General features: G+C 39.6%; 1 protein-coding gene across 1 annotated transcript in view; it reads right to left on the reverse strand.

Moving 5' to 3' along the window:
* The window catches only part of LOC122792326 (cell cycle control protein 50B-like), a gene marked incomplete in the record, with an annotated part of 1,604,308 nt that overhangs the window by 1,173,236 nt on the left and 412,850 nt on the right, over positions 1–18,222 (reverse strand). The window contains 1 exon segment of the mRNA XM_044060122.1: positions 14,429–14,516. Within this exon segment, the coding sequence (XP_043916057.1) occupies positions 14,429–14,516 (88 nt within the window).

Consider the following 18,222-nt stretch of genomic DNA (forward strand, 5'->3'; position numbering starts at 1 on the left):
GCTATTCGCTGAATTAGCCATACATTTTTGCAGCAATGTAGAACTTTAGCCTCTCATGCCTTCTGTAGGTGGGTCGATTGAAGTTTTGGCTCATGTGACAGTTCTGCATACAGTGCACCTCTCCAGGGCAGCATAAACAATGCCTGTGTGATTTCTAGCTTTTGACATGATGATCACAGTAACAATGTGATTTAGGCACTGAAAATAAAACTTTCCAATGACTTACATTAGAATTAAGATATGAAATATGGAAGTGGCAGAAAAGAACGGGAGAACACAGGAGCAGGGTATGCCCTAGTCAGGTGCATGATATTACGACGTGTCAGCAGAAGTTTGTCACATATGGTGAACTTTCTCAAAAAAATCACAGCAATTCACTTTGCATGGAGTAGGGATGTCATACAGATAAGATTAACTATATTATAATAGCAAACAAGCAAAGAAGGATAAGACCACAGTCATGTGTCTGCTAACAGCAACAAAAAGCACAGCAGTAAAAAAAAACAGTCTATATGCTAAAATCAGTTAAGCATTCCATTAAAGAAAACAGAACCACATCTGGACCAAGGGCATAAACAAAAAAGATCAACATTGTTTTTGACACAGACAAGAGCAGCCAAGGAGGACTGAGGAGGTGGCTAGAGTGCAAGAAATATGAAACAGCTGACCAAGTGGGCAGCAGAAAGAAGGCAACTAACGCTCAATGAAGACACGTGAAAAAATACTAAACTTGGGTCACAGCAACCCTATTGTACAGTATCAACTGAGGGAAGTGGAACTAATGGGAAGGGAACAACAAAAAAAAGGGGTCCTGGGTGCTGTCCATAACTGGACTGGATGACCAGGAACATAGTCAGATGGCAGTGGTAACAGCAAACAGAATGTTGGGGTTTATCATCGGGGACTGAGTCCAGGAACAGAAACAATGCTTCTGTGCTTCTGGGGCCTATCAAGTCACACCTTGAGTACTGCGTATAGTTCTGGAGTCCACAAGTAAAGAGACATCAGGCTAAAGCCCAAAAAAATGACAGTAGAAAGGTATAGGGAATGGCAAATACAGGATCTAAGGGTTTTCTTACCGGAGACCAGAAGATACACAGGAATAACATGACATGGGCTTGCAAGATCATTTCATAGAGCTGTGATGAGATTATCCTGAACAGGAAGGAAAGAGGTGGGGGGGGGGACAGGCAACAGAATGCAGCAACTAAGTAACTACTCCCTAAATCTTCGAAAGTACTTCTTCATGGACAGGGTTGTGGACCCACACAATGAACTACCAAAATGGGTTATGGAAAGGGAATCTGCAAAAGAGAAATGGTAAGGTGGGGAAGGTATAGTTGGAGGAGAATGTGATGTAATGCAATGGTTTCAAAATAGCAATGTTGTAATTTCCGAATGAAAAGATGAATGGATTAATATGAATAAAACATGGAACCTATGTAGAATGAACGTTTGTGAAATCTGTGAGCAACAGAAAATCTGCAACTTTTCTGAGTTGCAACACAAAATTTTAAGCAGGCATCATAAGAAAAAATACACATCAGAAAAGGAGGGAAAGTGGCAGTTGTTCAATCACTAATACCGCGAGTCCCTATTCCATGAACAGGTTACACTGAAAAACAATTTCATCAACCCTAGTAGCTGCCATTGTCTCCCACTGTTGTGTGCCATGGAGCTAGTGTACATTGGGGGTGTAGGGGATTCCTTCCATGCCGGGTGCAGGAGGGCTTGCACACCTGCAAAAAAGGCTTTGTTTTAGGTTTGTTGAGAGTAGTTTTCAGCTTATCTTGCTCATAACAACAGAAGGTGGAATTTGTTCAAAAAGTCAGCACCATCCTGAAAAGAAAAAAAAAAAAAAAGAGAGGAAATGCAGTTGCTTAGTAACATGCTGCTTGCATGTTGTAATGCTTAAACAAAACATCAAAATTATATTTCAAACACAATGAAGTTTAATGTAACGTCAGAGCTGAAAATATGCAGAAGTCCTTCACTATAAAATAATCAAAAAATCAATCACTCTTTGTTGGAAGAGAGACTGGGAAAAAAAAAGAATCCTATTTGCTTCTGCTTGTTTGTTTTAGCGAGCTGTAGTCCTGAGGTTTGTCTTGTAATTGTTTACCTTTCAGTCTTTGATCATGTTGTAAAGATATAAAAGAAGCAGTCATTTGGCCTTCTTTGGGAGTAGCTGTTAGAATACTCCTGGATATGGAATGGTTACCCAGGTTTCAGATTTGTTAAGATACTCCTACAAGTCCACACAACCCAAAGTTTTCTAGGGAACTAACATTGCCTGCAGTACTACTGGTCAAATGTGTGCCACAGGCAAATCTGATGCCCTTTTCACAACTCATTAAAGTACAGATGTTTGTTAATAACCTCACTAAATTCAACCCCAGCCTTCAGGGAACTGGATTTTTGATCTTTTCAGAAATATGCAGCGTTACCTGATCCCCTTCAGTTACTGTAGACAGTTCTCCTTCAGTTACTGTAGACAGTCAAATGGATGAAAACTCAAGGAGTAGACTTACTCTCCCAAAACCCTTAACAGGAATAGGCAGGGGCTGGAAATGAAGGTGTGTGTGTGTGTGTGTGTGTGTGTGTGTGTGTGTGTGTGTGTGTGTGTGTGTGTGTGTGTGTGTGTGTGTGTGTGTGTGAATTTAAAAGTATGGCATGTTGAAACAGAGTTCTGGCTATGTAATGTGTGAATTCAATATTTTCAGCTACAATGATAAATGCATTTCACTAATTGGGTCATTCAAAATCCAGGAGCTCAGTTAGTTAACAGGATGACAAGTGGTACAGATTCACATAAATGAAATGGGACAAATGGATTGGTCAAGAAATGCTTGCAGTAAAATGGGTCAGTACTTGCTGTTTTTAATTTATGCATTGCAATAGTTTTCAGAATGGTTAGCTAAGGCAGAAAATATTTTATATATTTACCGTCCTTTTAACACATTCTCTGATGCTTTGTCATGCTAAGAAACATCAGGCTCAAAGTTGTAGAAATAATGTTTTACTTCAAATATTTCCCCCCAAAAAATTCATAAGACTTGCTTCCTTAAAACAAAATGACAAAAGTAGTTTAAAAAAAAACAGATCTGTCTCACTTAGGTTCACATTCTTTGCTTTAACAATTTAGACTGTCTGGCTTCTTGTAATACTTAATTGTACCAAGCTCTGGCTCTGTTCACTTTCAATAATAGCAGTTTGAATCTTGCAAATTTCAAATGACTTGCCACTGGTCAGCAAATCTATATCTAAGGTTTCCAGCCACCTTGTCTCTTAGCCATATTGTGAGGACTCCTGGCTCAAGCTACTTAAAGTATATACCATATAGTGTCTTTACTAAAGAATGGTAATATACTGCTGTGGTGGTGCTACAGTAGCATTGTCGCCTCACAGTTAGACGTTGTCCTGTTTGAGTCTCAGAGCGTCTTGTGTGTGGAGACATGCGTGAATGGGCATACCTTCATTGAAGGTTGTGCGTCAGGGCTGGCAACTCGACACATAAAAATCTACTGCCAATCATTAGCGGACCGGAGTTCCACTGTGGCAACCCCGAACCAAGAAATGCCGAAAGACACGAACAAACTAAAGAATGGTAATGACATACTCGTCTATCACAGAAGGCTTTTCAAGCAAGTTTTACTGTGGGCTTGTGCCACTTTTGACCAACTCCAGTGCCCTAGGAACTCCCACCAGTAACCTATTTCACTACAACAGATGCCCCCCAAACCAAGATGCAGCGATTGCCAGCAAGTGATCATAGTCTCCAGCCATCCTAAGGCCATCCAATCCACCTCAAGGGACACATTAACTTGGAGTCTCCCTTTATCCCAACCTAACCCCTTGCCCCTAAGTCAGCACATATTTCCCCGACTCATCTTGTTGGACCAACTTCAGCTTGAAGGGTACCTATAATGGCATAAATCTGTTACTTATTGAAGTATGCATGGACAGGAACATTCTTTTCACAGTAAACTGCAAAGTCTCCCACGATTTGGGAAAATCTCTAAACAGGTGTCCAAACTGACAGCATGCACAGTATTTGATTACTGATTACTTATTCAGAGCATCAGTTCTTGTTCATAATCATTGATCTGCTTGTGCATTTCTTATAGGTGCATTCTTTTTTCTCTTACATACTTCTACTTCTTTTTAGTCACTTCCCATAACTGCAGAGTAAACGGATTAGCTTTAACAAACAGGGTAACGTCTTCACTGACAGAGTCTTTTTTCTGTCAGTAATGGCTTTCCTACTCAATTTTGGACAGACATTGGGCTCCATTTTTTGCTGCAACAAGGCTTCTACAGCAGCTGCTTGCCCTGGCTAGGTTTTCTACTTAACCAGAAACAGTTTCCATCATTTCCAAAATATCTGGCAATTTGTTACTCCTGTCATTTGCTGCTCAGCTAGCTGTGTCTTGCTACCTCAATGAGTTTTCTTTTACAGTAATCCTTTAATGTTCTCATTACAGAAGGATAAAGGAATCACAGCTCTTATTGCCCTTTTTTTTAATTTGAGCTTTTGATACACAGGTATTTCTCAAAAGAACTTACACAAGACACAGACGGTGAGTCTTCTGGTTTAGACTTCACAAATGGACTACATTCAGCATTAAGTACATCCAGGGTACTCTGTACACTTCCAGTTTAAGTACATCAAGTAAATCCAAGCTACTCTGTACACTTCCAGTTGAAGTACATCAAGTACATCCAAGGTACTCTGTACACTTCGTTTGACTTGGATTTAAATCTGTTGCTTCTGACTAACTGTTTATTCTATAATCACACCAGGTACACTAGTGTGGTATTCCATACAGTTCTGTTCAGTAATTTTCATGACTTTGTGAATGGCTCTGTTGCTCGCTTTCTGTTTGGGGGAATTTTTTTCCTTTTGCAGGTTTGTCATAGCATGATGACCTTCTTGACGAACATTGTTTTAATGAATTGCTTCATCCAATGATTTGCTTTGGACTTTATTTTCAGCCTCCATATTTTTACATCCAGTGCTTAACTGGAGAACAGCAGCATTCTGTTCCTCCATCTTGCAAAAGCCTTAGGGTAGTTCCTGAACATTCCAGGATTAGCTGGGGTTCCAGGTTTTATTTTTTACTTCAAAGGAGACAATTTTGTGGTATGACCTTACCACAGAAAGCAATACACTAGGGGGTATGCAGCAATTTCCCATATTAGTGAGGACCAGCTCCAATATGTTTGTGCCCCTGATCAGTGTACTGACTATCTGGTCTACAGAGTTTGTGTTTACAGATCCATGAATCTCTGTGCCTGAAAGTTTGGTGTCATATAGGATTCCCAGTTAACAGTGGGGTAAATAAAGTCACCCATAAATATGGTATTGTGTTGAGAGGGTGAGTGTTTCCAATAATCTTAAAGAGATGTTACAGGTTTCACGGCCCACAGAGGGGAGCTAGAGCTTGCAAAGAACTGGTAATGGGATTTTGCCTATGGCAATTTGAATGTGAAGAAGTTCAAAAGCATAGTCTTGTTTGACCGACCTTAAGGCACATTTATTTTTGATGTAAATCAAGACACCTCTACCTTTTGTCCTTGTCTGCACAATAGCTGGTCTAACTGTGTAGATGGCATAATAGCCTTGCACTGCTTGTGTGTTCTCCATGGCTCTAAACCATGTCTTAGTGACCACACAGACGTCAGCATTCTCTAGAGTGAGGAGAGCTTGTAGGGAGTGGCGTTTTTTGTTTAGACTCCCAGACTACCAACACTGAATAGCAACACCTTTAGATTTTCTTGGTTTTGATTTGCTATGTTGGAAGTCTTTCAGTTTTGCATTGTTTAAAAAATGCACTATGGGGGAGGGCAATGTTTTAACTAATATTTAAAAGCCTAGAGGAGAGCGGTGCAGACCATCCCTGGCAATGCAGCATGGTCTGTTGACCATCTCTCCTTCAATGCTGACAAATATTGCACCCCTTGATAATGACACCAGAAACTAAGCTAATTATTAAAATCAGTCATCATCTGTTCATATTGTGGCATCATCTTTGGAGAAGATAAAATGCTGCTCAATGCTGGGCTCATACTAGCCTGCTGGGATGCACATTCCATGAGCTTCATATTGTGTCTCTTCATATCGTCTATGGAGGTACGTCTTAGGTCATTTACACTTACATGGACTATGACCAAGTCATACTGGTACTTGTGGTCCTATGACCTGAGTGCATGTGTAATGTGATGGATGCTGATAAGCAACTACCTGTGACTTTCTCCTTACTCAGTCTGGTTAGAGGGACATCAGTGTTTCACAATGGAGTCTCCAATAATCAGAATGTTGGGCTTAAAAGCTGAGGCTCATAACATGTGTATTGATGTGGGTGTTGCTTTGAAAGTGTATATTCAGATCTGCGAGGGGTATTTGTTACTTCATCTAGGAGGTCTTTGGTGTTTAGGAAGGTTACATTTATTTATTTATTTGACATTTGTTGACCGGGTTAGTCCAGCTGGGTCGCAGATCTTTTTCAGTGGAGACCTGGGGAGAAAAACTCCACAAACACGTACACTCAGACAACTACATTAACATAATATATAGCTAATTAAACAAAAGTTGCCAGTAGAGAAAAACAAAAAAATATACTGGGTTTAACAGGAGTAACACATGGATTCTACAAATCAACAAATTACATTTGGTACAGTACAGAGTAAAATGAAAACAAATAGAAAATTTACATTCTTTACATGGAAGTGCATCAGCATACGGGGGTCTATGTGTCTGCTTCGTGCTGTGTGTTATAGGTGCAGCATGTATACTACTGACAACCTGAATGACATAAGGACTGCTTTTATGCAAGAGCTTTGCCTCCAGTGCCACTGAATAAATACACCTCTCACATACCATTTCAGTTTGTTTGAGAATTAGATGGTTGACAGTAAACATGAAGCAATTTTTATATTTCCTCAAGATGTCAATATTCACTGGTAACGGAGATAGTGGGAAAGTTTATATCAATTGCAACAGGCCATTTTTAATTGATTATTTATTTATTTTATATTTGATTATTGGGTTGGTCTGACTGGGCAATCAGGTGCCAGTTTTCAGCAGAGACCTGGGGAGAAAAGCTTCACATACATGACAATTATAAAAAAAAAAAAAAAAAAAAAAAAACAAAAGTTCCACATACATGAGAAAAATACAAAAGTCAGAGAGGAGGACAAATTAACAGAGCAAACAATAGTATATCATGGCATAGTATGATGAGAAAATACAGAAGTGTACAATATATACAGTGTCCAGTAGTAAAGCAGAAAATATAAAGCATTTGAGTAAGCAAGTGCAGTAATAATATATACAGTTATATACATACATTTAAAATACAATTTGTTATGGTAGTTTTTTTCTCTGTGTTGGACTTTTCAATAGTGCCAGAGGAAGATTTATCTGAATAGTGGTAGTAGGGCTAGCCATGGTCAGCACGGGTACATTTGCCAGAGGAGACTGAGGTGGGCTTTTAACTGCGTTTTAAAGATAGGACTGCTACTTTGCGATCTGGTGGAAGAGCATTCCAGATTTTAGCAACTGTACAGGTGTAGAGGGATTCACCAGCAGTGTCTACACTTAGCTACTTCAAGAAGAGCTTGCTTTTGTGGATGTTAGCTGGTGAGCAGAATTGTGAAAGTTGAGTACGCCTGAGAGATCTAGAATCTTGTTTGGGTGGTACAGCAAGTAATGAGCCATGGTGAGTTGTTATAGTTTAGTAAGTTGGGGAGTTCTAGCCAACCTAGTTGATTTAGTGAGTGACAGTGGTGGGAGCGGAAATTAGAGTTGGTTGCGAATCTAGCTATTTTATTATAGCACATGGACAATTTGTGTAGGTCTGTTTTGTTAAGGTTTGTTAATACAGGGGATGCGTAGAGTAATGTAGAGAGAAGGCGAGTCCTGGATATAGTAAATTTGGTGTTTTTGGTAAGATAGTTTTTGCAGCAGTATAGGGTTCCAAGCTTTTTATGGACTTTTGATACGGTTTGTGCTATGTTTGTCAAACCTTAGGTTTTGGTCAAATATTATACCAAGAAGTTTAGCTTGTGATACTGGGGAGATTTGGGTGTGACTGACAGAACTGATAGAGAAAGAGCAGAAGAGTCAATAGTTTTGGTAGGGTGGAAAACCAAGTTGAGTCTTTTGGTGTTAAGTATTAGTTGTGAGTTTTTTTAACCAGTTTTCAACACTGGAGAAGGCCTCTTGGGTTTTAGTCTGGAGTGTGGGGGCTGAGCAGATTAGTGTAGTATCATCCGCATACTGGACTACTGTATCTTGCTGAGTGGCGGTGTGGAGCATGTTTGTCAAGATATTAAATAGTAGAGGTCATAGAATGGATCCCTGTGGTACACCTACTGTTACAGGGAGAAGGGGGAGAGGGAATTATGCTATTGGATAGGTAAGTCTTGAAACCAGAGCAAGGAGGGGTTGTTTAGGTTGCATTCGGCTAAGATAGTAAGTAGTTTGCTGTGGGATACTGTATCAAATGTTTTGGACAGATCAAGGAAGGTGGTAGACACTAGGTTTCCTTGGTTCCTATATTGATTGACAGTGTTGGTGAAGGATATGAGTGCTGTGGTGCTATGGAATGGGTGAAAGCTGTGCTGGGTGTTGTGAGGAAACTATCTGTAAGTAAATGTATCATCAGCTGAGAATGGATACATTTTTCAAGGATTTTTGATAGGGGGGATAAGATTGCTATGGGGCGGTAGTTGGTAAGTTCGGATGAGGGACCACCTTTGTGTAAGGGTATTATGTAGGAGGTTTTCCAAAGGGCTGGAATTGTATGCTCATTGACAGACAGGTTGGTAAGTATCGAGATGGGATAAGCTATAGCACTAGCGGCAATTTTGAGGTACTCTGCAGGGAGTTTGTCGATTGCCAAAGTTGTGGGTTTTAGTGAGATGCATATATATTGTGTTGGTAGAAACTGTTTGAGAGTAAATGGAGGGCATGAGTTTGGGTTGCTGATTGGTTGTGGGAGAGTGCAACACTGGATGTTGCTAGTTATGTTAAGGATGGAAGAAGTGAAGTAGTTGTTAAATTGGATAGCCATCTCTTTATCATCTCCTCTGACATTGGGGGGAGGGTTAGAAGTTTTGCCTGGTTGTAATACCTGTTTGACAGCTGCTCAGAATTTTTGGGGGTGAATGACATGTTTTACTTGTAGCTCTGTGTAGTGATTTTTCTTATCTTGCTTTATCTGTTTTTTTGCTTTATTACATAGTTTGACGAAAATCTGTCTGTTGTGATCGGTCTTATTGTGATACCATGTATCTCAAGCTTTAGAACATGAGTGTCCAACCCGCGGCCCTCAGAGCTCTTCCATGCGGCCCGCGACCCTTAAATTGAAATTTTACTGTGTTTTCATGTCCGCGTCCTTCAGCGGTTCTGCGCATGCGCCACAGTACTTTTTTCGCGTTTTTTTTTTCATGCCAGCGTCTTTCAGCTGGTGTACGCATGCGCCAAAGCACCGTCCGGTAGTTTTTTTACATTTGCGGTAAAACTCTCAAGGAAGTAGTGAGATCATGGCGAAGAAAGAAGAGTGAGGAGGATTTATTTATTTTTACAAACTGACTACATCTCCAGCAGTAAAAGGTAAGCTAAGCTATACAAATTATAAAAGATGACCGTTAAGCCGCATTTGCTACCTGGTTATCAGAGCAGGAAGATCATCTTCATACAATGGGGATGTTGCTGTGGTAAAGTTTATATTAGTTGTAAAATGACAGTCATTCGCCCAAAACCTTCATGTGTCCAGTTACATCAGCATTTGGCTGACCTATATCCAGTGGGATGCCCGGTGTAATAACAGTGTAGTTTTATGTTTCCTACCTTAAAAATTGGAACTCTAAGGATGTTGCTGTAGGTAGGGATTTCTTACAATTACACAGTCAGTACAGCGCTCCTGTAAGCATCACACAAATTAAATGTTAAGTTCTCTAAATAGTACATATTTTGTAATGCTGTTTAAATAATGAACCATTACATGTTAGTTTTAGAATAAAATGACAGTCAGTTTATTTAAAAAAAATGGTATATGTCCAAAATATGTTCCTAGATTCTAATCAAACAGGGATGTCAACAGAGACTTGCTTAAAAAAATCTAATCTCTCACGAGCAGTATTTTTTATGAAGCTACACTAATGTAGCATATACATTTTACTCTGTATTTCAAAACGAAAATTGAACTTTACTTTCAAATGCTATAATTAATGTGATATCAATGATGCCATTGGAAAGCCATTACATATTGCTTTTGCGTTTTGCAGATTCACTAATTGTAAGTTCGATCATTATTCTTTGAAACTATACTTTCGACGAAGCAAAATTCGAATGAGTGCATTTCTGAATTTTGATGATAAACTGTGCAGTGCTTAATGTTCAAGGAATGTATATTCATAGTGCCAGAGCAGAGAGAAACATTTGCAATACTACATAAATCTCACTTCGGTACTAGCAAGTGTAAAGAAGAAACTTGTGTTGTGCAGTACTGGGTAGGAATGTACAAACTACGATGAAGTTCATACCCCTGTGGTGGTGTAGCACTTATCACAATAAAACTGTGCCTCATGACTGGAAACGTTTTGTTTTATTAACTGTGTTGATTATTATTCAATTTCCAGAGTTTGTCACATCAGATATTGAGCCCAGGTGTGATCAGTGCACTAAAGTTAAACTATATTTTCAAGGCATGGTACTTCCGATGTGGTTGGATCAAATAAGTTTACAGCAGGGATTCTCAAACTCAAACCACTGGTGCTGTAAGAGGGCTAGAAAACTTTGGTAATGGCCAAAATCTCCAAGACAAAATGGAAATACACGTAGTGTAGCTATAAAAGTTATGTAGTCACTTCTCTCTCCAATAATTGTGCTAGTTTGAGGAGTAGTAGATGTCTGAAGGACGTAAGTTTCACATCCCTGGTTTGCAGTATGCAGTCATAGACTTATTCAGAGTAGTGAAAATTTGACCTTGCATCTAGTCTCAGTTATTCTCAGGCTAATGGTCTGTTCAGGAGGGCACTATAAACTATCAGAAATCCAGTGAAAAGTCTTATATATATATATATATATATATATATATATATATATATATATATATATATATCGGAGCTGGAACATGAGAACTAGTCTTCATTAGCTGTAGTAAACATTTGATTAAATATGTGTAGATTAAACTAAAAAGAACAGGAGAGCCATGAGATGCTTACTGTATGATCTGCAATTAGTGCATTCTGAGCCCAAAAGTCAACCCTGCAATCACTTATTTATCTGTACTTCATAAGAAAAAGAGAGACAGATTTTTTTTGTCATTAAAGTAGCATTTTCAAAAAGTATTCTTTTACTGGTCCTGTCAATAAAATTCAGTCATTTGCATGTGGTTGTAGTAAGGTATTCATTACTTGAAACAATGAACTTTTACCAACTCAGAACTGCTTTAGCTTCATTTTTTCGTATGCTCCTTGGTGAAAAAGAAATGTTAAAATGTTGCTATGTTTAGTTTGTGGCATCTGCAAATATATTAATTTTTTACTTGGTTGATATGAAGTTTTAACACACAATCTACACATACAGATTTTTGAATTTTTCTTCTTTATTTCCCACTGTCAGTATTAGATATTTACATAACTCCTTATTCTTGTGTTGCGTACTTTGGAGTGAGGGCTATCTTTTTTCCAGCACATGCAGAGAAAGAAAAAACATGAAACCAAAAGCACCCTAACCATACTATAAAATAGCATAACATACATGGTTATGGTGTGGGTTATGATGTCATACATTCACTCCATTTCAGCAACTCTGACAGTCCTAACAGTCATGAGAATGACATCATAACCCACATGCTAACCATCCATTAATTAATAGTATGCTATGCAGTGGCTTGGAAAAGCTAACTAGTTGGCCTCAGACCACATTTAGCATGATGGTAACATTTCCAGATCCCTCACAGGAAGAAGTGCCAGCAATTTATGGCATGAGCTTGACCGTCCTAAGCAAATAGCATACAACAAAAAGTAATCATTACATCTTCCTAATGTGTTCAATCCCAAACAGATGTAGCTGAGTGTCACTAGTACGTGCAAGAGTGACATATCTATTGGGTGTGATCCTCTGTAATGTGAGAGTTCCAGGCATGTCCAGGACCATCTGATGTTTGCTGTTTCACAAATAAGAACATTTTCCAAGTGTATGGATTGTACCATAAAAGAAACGTTTTTCTGCTACTTCCGGTTTCTGTGTAATTTTTTTTTACAAGTTAGAAAGGTGACAGGTCGAATGGTAAGGCTACGTGTACCCCCTGTTATGCTCATACACTCTAATTTGTGCTGTAGAAATTTTGGTGGCTATCTTTTTTTAGTACTGCCCGCCCTACACTGCAGTTTGTTTGGGGTTGGGGGCAGGTTTCTGATGTGTCATATAGTTGCTTTCCCAAAATTTTAAACAAGAGTTAACATCTGTATTCAACACCATAAATTAATTGCTTTTCATACTTCCCTGTAGTTTCTGAATTTATTCCAACTAGGGAAAGTTAGATGAAACACAACCCTCCCAGTCTGACACATGCTTGAATGTGACAACAGTGACCATCTCCAACTCCTTCAGATGGCAGTAAAATGGACTTCTCTCTGTAGTTACAAAGCCTGTCTCTTGACACTTATTGAAAATGCACAGGCTCTCTGTCCGGCGAAGGAGCACAGGAATATCACTAGAAACGTGTTGCATTGCATGTTACACATCCCTCTTTAAAACAAAAAAAGTTAGAAACCAAGGTAAATTTTGCATAATGGAAATGTTCCATGACATACAGCCAGTGGGTCGACTTTGAGACCTTTTTTTTTTTTTTTGCTCCTCACTTGCCGTTTGCAATGATATATTTTACATGTGGCCCCCAGACCATTTCTGTTGACTGAATGCAGCCCTTCTAACTGAAAAGGTTGGACACCCCTGCTTTAGAAGGTTGCAGTGAGAATATAAAGTAATGTCAGGAGTATCTGGGGACAGTAATTGTCACTCCAAACTAGTTGCCGTGTGTGCAACTAGGTACTTGTGAAATGTCAAGGATGTTTTTACAGGAAAAATGTCAACTCAAGGTGCCTGCATCTTTTACAAGGCACTGCCAAACACTTGAGAAGAAACTACTAAATTAGACACTGCGATTTATGGATGAAGTTTTTAGGGAAATATTTTGAAGTTAGGTTAGACAGCAGCTAATCAAGTAGTGCTTACTGAAAATAATTAGCTTGGTCAAGAATAAGGAAAAGAGATAATTTGTCTGACTGGCTACAGGCCTGGGTAGTACTAGTGCTGGTCTTGCCACAACTTCACAATGCCCCTTTGCTTCTTCTCACAAAAAGCACAACAGTAGCACTAATCCCAAGATGAAAAGCAGGCCACACACACACTGGTGATTAATAGTCTTTGCCCCAGATGATGCAGGGGTCTGTAGGCTGCTTGTAACCTTTTTGCGGTACATGCCTTGAACACCAACCAGACCAATCAGAAAGGTCCCATACAGACAGTGCCCAATCTGACAGTCAGGATTCATAGATTGTTACTAAGCTAACAACCCACTAAGACCTTTCTAAGCCTAGGTAAGTTTTCACAAAAGAGTAATGACATCCTGAATCAATGCCCTCTCCACTTTCTCACCGAGGGAGAAATAAAAGCAAAAAATCCAAGCTGGCACCTATGAAGAAGTTATTAGGCTTTCTGTTGATCAGTAGTCTCCAGGCCTTCTCTCACCAGGAGTGAAACAAAAGCACTACATCCCAATATGGCTGCTGAAAGGCAGAATGTGGATTCCTCAACAACTGGTGGTCTTGGAAAAATGTTGCAGATTTTAAAGAAGATGGAAAATGGGTTAATATTCTGAGAGCTGCAGTGTGCAATATGGAGTTAGATATGAAAGAGGGGGTAAACTCAAATGTAAGGTTACGATAATAAGCTTTCATAAGCTGGTGGTGTAGCATTTCCTCTTCCCAAATGTCCAATACCATACAGCTAGCATCAATGGTTTCCCAGACTCAACTCACCTGCCTATACCCTACAATACCCAACTTGCTCTTGTGACTTCAAGCTATAAGCAGGCTGTTGGTAAAGCTTTTGTCACACTATCATGCCCAACTGTAGACTTAACTGGCTTAAATGCATGGTTCTCATGAATTAAAGATGGCTTTACAACCTCCTAACAGCTTTAGATATGGAAAATCATGGTGAAATTAAAAAGAAAGTAGGACAATCCTTTCATGATAAGCATTTCCACAGTTCATTTGCATGCATGCTTCTTTCATTTAATAGTCCACTTTACTTCTAAGTTTAGCTTTAGCAAATGATGATGCTATAAGAGCTACCATTTTTTTAGCTTTACTTAATGTAAGGTAAGTGCAGTACAAGTTGCCATCTTACCGTTGAAGAGACTGTTTGCAATGGATCCACAGGGTGCAATAGGAATATTACTCACATTATGATAAGGCTTACAAACGGTATCAGGATTCTGGCAGGAAAAAAAAAATAAATAAAATTAAACTGCACTAGAAAATAACATATGTACTTATATTAGATGCAGCTTAAGGAAGAATTCTGCAGTGGCTGACTGTTAGGATTTCCTCTTTTTATGACCCAGCTTGGCATATTTCTGAATTGTCATGCTGATGGCTCAAAGGCATGCATACCTCTTAGCAGCACACGTCATTAGACTACACATGTATCATACTAGGAGTGGTTTTACAACCAGTGCACTACTGAATCTGACCCTCATTTAGCAAATGAGCATAACATGCAAGATGGAAACCATAGGGGAAAAAACACATGCAAGAATACAACAAAAACATTTATCAAACTTGCAGAAAACTCTATCTGTTGTTGCAGAATGCAAACAAAGGTTGGCCAGGTCCAGGATAAGGGTAAGTGGATACTGCCACTCTAAGCAGAGGGTTTCCTCACATATCAACTGATATTGAGTACATCTCTTTAGAGGCCTTCTTCATGGAAGAATATCTTGGAAGAAACACAAGCAGTGAACTTAAACCTCCATGCAGGCAAGAGCTGAAGGTTTACTGGGGCAAGGGATGAAAAAGAAGAATCCTGAAGGACCAAGTTGACAAAAGGCACTCAACGTCAGGACTTGTGTTCCAAAACAATGCAATAACTGGCAAAGCTGTAAATGGACTAAATGGTAGGGGAAATGACATATGGGGCATGCTCAAACTAGTCAGACTGACAACACCATGTCTGTCAGAAGCATGAATGTATCAGCACATAGAAATGACAGAAGATTCAAACATTTGCAAGGCTGAGGATATTGGAAGAGGAAATAACTATCCAGTGCAGAAGACTTCTGAAATTAGATTAAAGAAGGTCAAGTATTTTCTTTTAAATGAGACATTAAAACTGAGGCTGACCTCCATTTTCTTCCTTAGAGCATACATATGAAGACACTCATTAGAAATCAAGTGCAGCTACATACTACTCACCTTAATATCTTCTTGAGGCAAACTTGTACAGAAAGTAACCACTAATAAGACATGCAAGTGCAGTTTCTGCCCAAATTAGTATGCAATCCTAAATAGGTTTCAGTTGGGGAACCTCCCTAAGAAAACCGTTTGGGTCTGTCTGTGGTCACCTACAAACAGTCCCCTAATCTCCAAAGTACTCGTCTCTGATGAAGCAATATGCTCAGTAGTGCTCAAACTGAAAGATACTCCTGCAATGAAAGGAAAAAAAATCTAGGAAGGTGGTGAGTGGAAAATGATCTGCAGGATCCTAACTTGAAGATCCGTAACTTGGAAAGGAATGCAAATTTGTTGAATCTTATTTAAAAAAAAAACTACTGTAGAAAGAAATATAATGACAGCACAAAACTCCACTGGCCTACATAGTCTGTCAACTTACCCAGTGAATAAAGTAAGAGTACGCGTCACATCAACTGATCTTTGCTGGGGTGTTGTCCCAGTGTATGCAAGCTAGGACATCACTACTGAGAGCCATCTCCTGGTGATTCTTAAAAGATCTCAAGCTTCTGCACCCAGAAGTCTGAACACCACTGCCAGCACACATGCCAGAGCCCTCATGCCGGATGAGGAACACACGCCTTGCCTTCTACTTAATGGTTCTGACCCTCACAGAAAAAGAATTTAAGTACTTACCATAATGTTTCTTCTGTGTTGTCGCTCTTCATTTATCCTTAATGGATGGGAGACTGTTCCAATTCTCAGAACTGGCTTGGCCATTATAACAGCTCGCGAGAACCAAAAACTCTCGAGCTAAGTCAGCACCCAGAATCTCCCCCTCTGGATTAATTCAGATTGAGTCTGCAGCTATAAAGGAAGACAGGAAAAATAGTCTTATAGCAACTGAAGAGGCTATGTCGAAGGTCATATATGAAATAACAGATAACCTGGACTTCAGTCCATTCCTCCAAGGTGTCTGAAGGAGGGGAAGGAGGGTGGGGTGTCAAGGATAAACAAAGACTGAGAACACAGATGGAACGTTATGGTAAATACATAACTTCTTTATCTGATGTTGTCAATCTTCATTTATCCTTGATAGATGGAACAGAGTTCCTAGCTGCCTTGTATCTTGGAAAGCCTTATGGAAAGATATTCCTGAGCACCACAGAGCCAAAAGACGCTCTTCTCCTGGAGACCAGATCCAATTTGTAATGAGTGATAAAGGTATGTGGAGTAGCCCAAGTTACTGCTTCACATATTTCATCCATGAAAGCCTTCGAGTGAAATACAGCAGACGTGGCTATTGCCCTTTTAAAATGCACTCTCAATGGTACTGGTAAATAAGATTTTTCTTACTGTAAACAAGTTATACATTCTCTTAACCACTTACATAAAGTGACCTTTGAAACTGGTTTACCCATGGATGGACCAGAGGAGACAAATAACTGGTCCAACTTTCTGCATTCCTTAGTTCTGCTGAGATAAACACATAATTATCTGTGAACATCTAGTAAGTGTAAACAATATTCTCTCTTGTTAGAGAAATAATTGAAGACTGGTAAATCAGTAGATTGATTAATGTTAATTTCCGATACTACTTTTGGAAGGAAGGATGGGTTGGTTCTTCACGACATCCTGTCCTTATGGAAAATCAAACATAGTAGTTTTGAAGACAATGCATGAATATCTGAAATTCTTCTGGCGGATGTAATGGCAACCAACAAAATTGCCTTCCATGAAAGGAACTTCAAATCACAAGTAGCCACCGGCTCAAAAGTGGGTTGGACCAAGGACTGCAAAACCATATTAAAATCCCAGGGGACAAGAGGGTCTTTATAAGGTGCTATTAACTGCAAAGTTCTTTTCAGAAAAACTTTGCACAACCTATGTGAAATCAAAGAATACTCTTTAAAGCCATTATGAAAGTTGGAAATAGCAGCTAATTGAACTTTGATGGTAGAAGAAGCTCCTTGTTCAAAATGTGTAGTTAAGAATCCTAAAATCTTTTCAACAGGGGCTGAAAAGGGGTCAATACCAACATCTCATGCCCAAAAAGAAAATCTTTTCCACTTGCTGTGGTAAAGTTTCCTAGTGGAAGGTTTATGGGAAGCCAATACAATTTTTCAAACTAGAGAGAACATGTTATTTCACCCAGCGATCAATGGAATTGAAGGAACCAAGCTGTAAGCTTGAGGTTTATCAGATTGGGGTGAACTAGCCCCAGAGGATGGGACAGGAGGTCTGGATCTGGTTCCAGAGTCCATGGATGGTGAATTAGGGGAGGCCAAAGAAAGGGGAACCAAACTTGCTGAGGCGAGAATGGAGCAATGAGAATCACACAGCACTTCAACCTGACGGCTTTCTTCAAGAAGTGAGGTATTAGTGGAATGGGGGAAAGGCATACAGTAGTCCTGTGGGCCAATCGTGAAGGACAGCGTCTCTCTGGGACTCCCCCCAAGGGGGAATTAGGGCAAAATAGCCGATGCACATGTTGTTCAGAGGTGATGCAAACAGGTTGCAGCAAGGCTGGCCCCAGCGATGGAAAATCTTTTTTGCCACTCTGGGATTGAGAGACCACTCGTGAGGCAGGAGAATGAATCTGCTCAACTTATTCGCTACCACATTTGAGCTTCCTGGGATGTGCTTTGCTATCAAAAAAAGGTTGAAAGAGATCACCCACTGCCATATACTGAATTCTAAACATAGGGGGTAAGACATGGTTCAACCCTGTTTGCTGATGTACCAGACTAC

The sequence above is a fragment of the Protopterus annectens genome, chromosome 1.part2 (genome assembly GCF_019279795.1).
Source record: "Protopterus annectens isolate FY-2018-M chromosome 1.part2, PAN1.0, whole genome shotgun sequence".
In the NCBI taxonomy this organism is placed as follows: Eukaryota; Metazoa; Chordata; order Ceratodontiformes; family Protopteridae; genus Protopterus; species Protopterus annectens.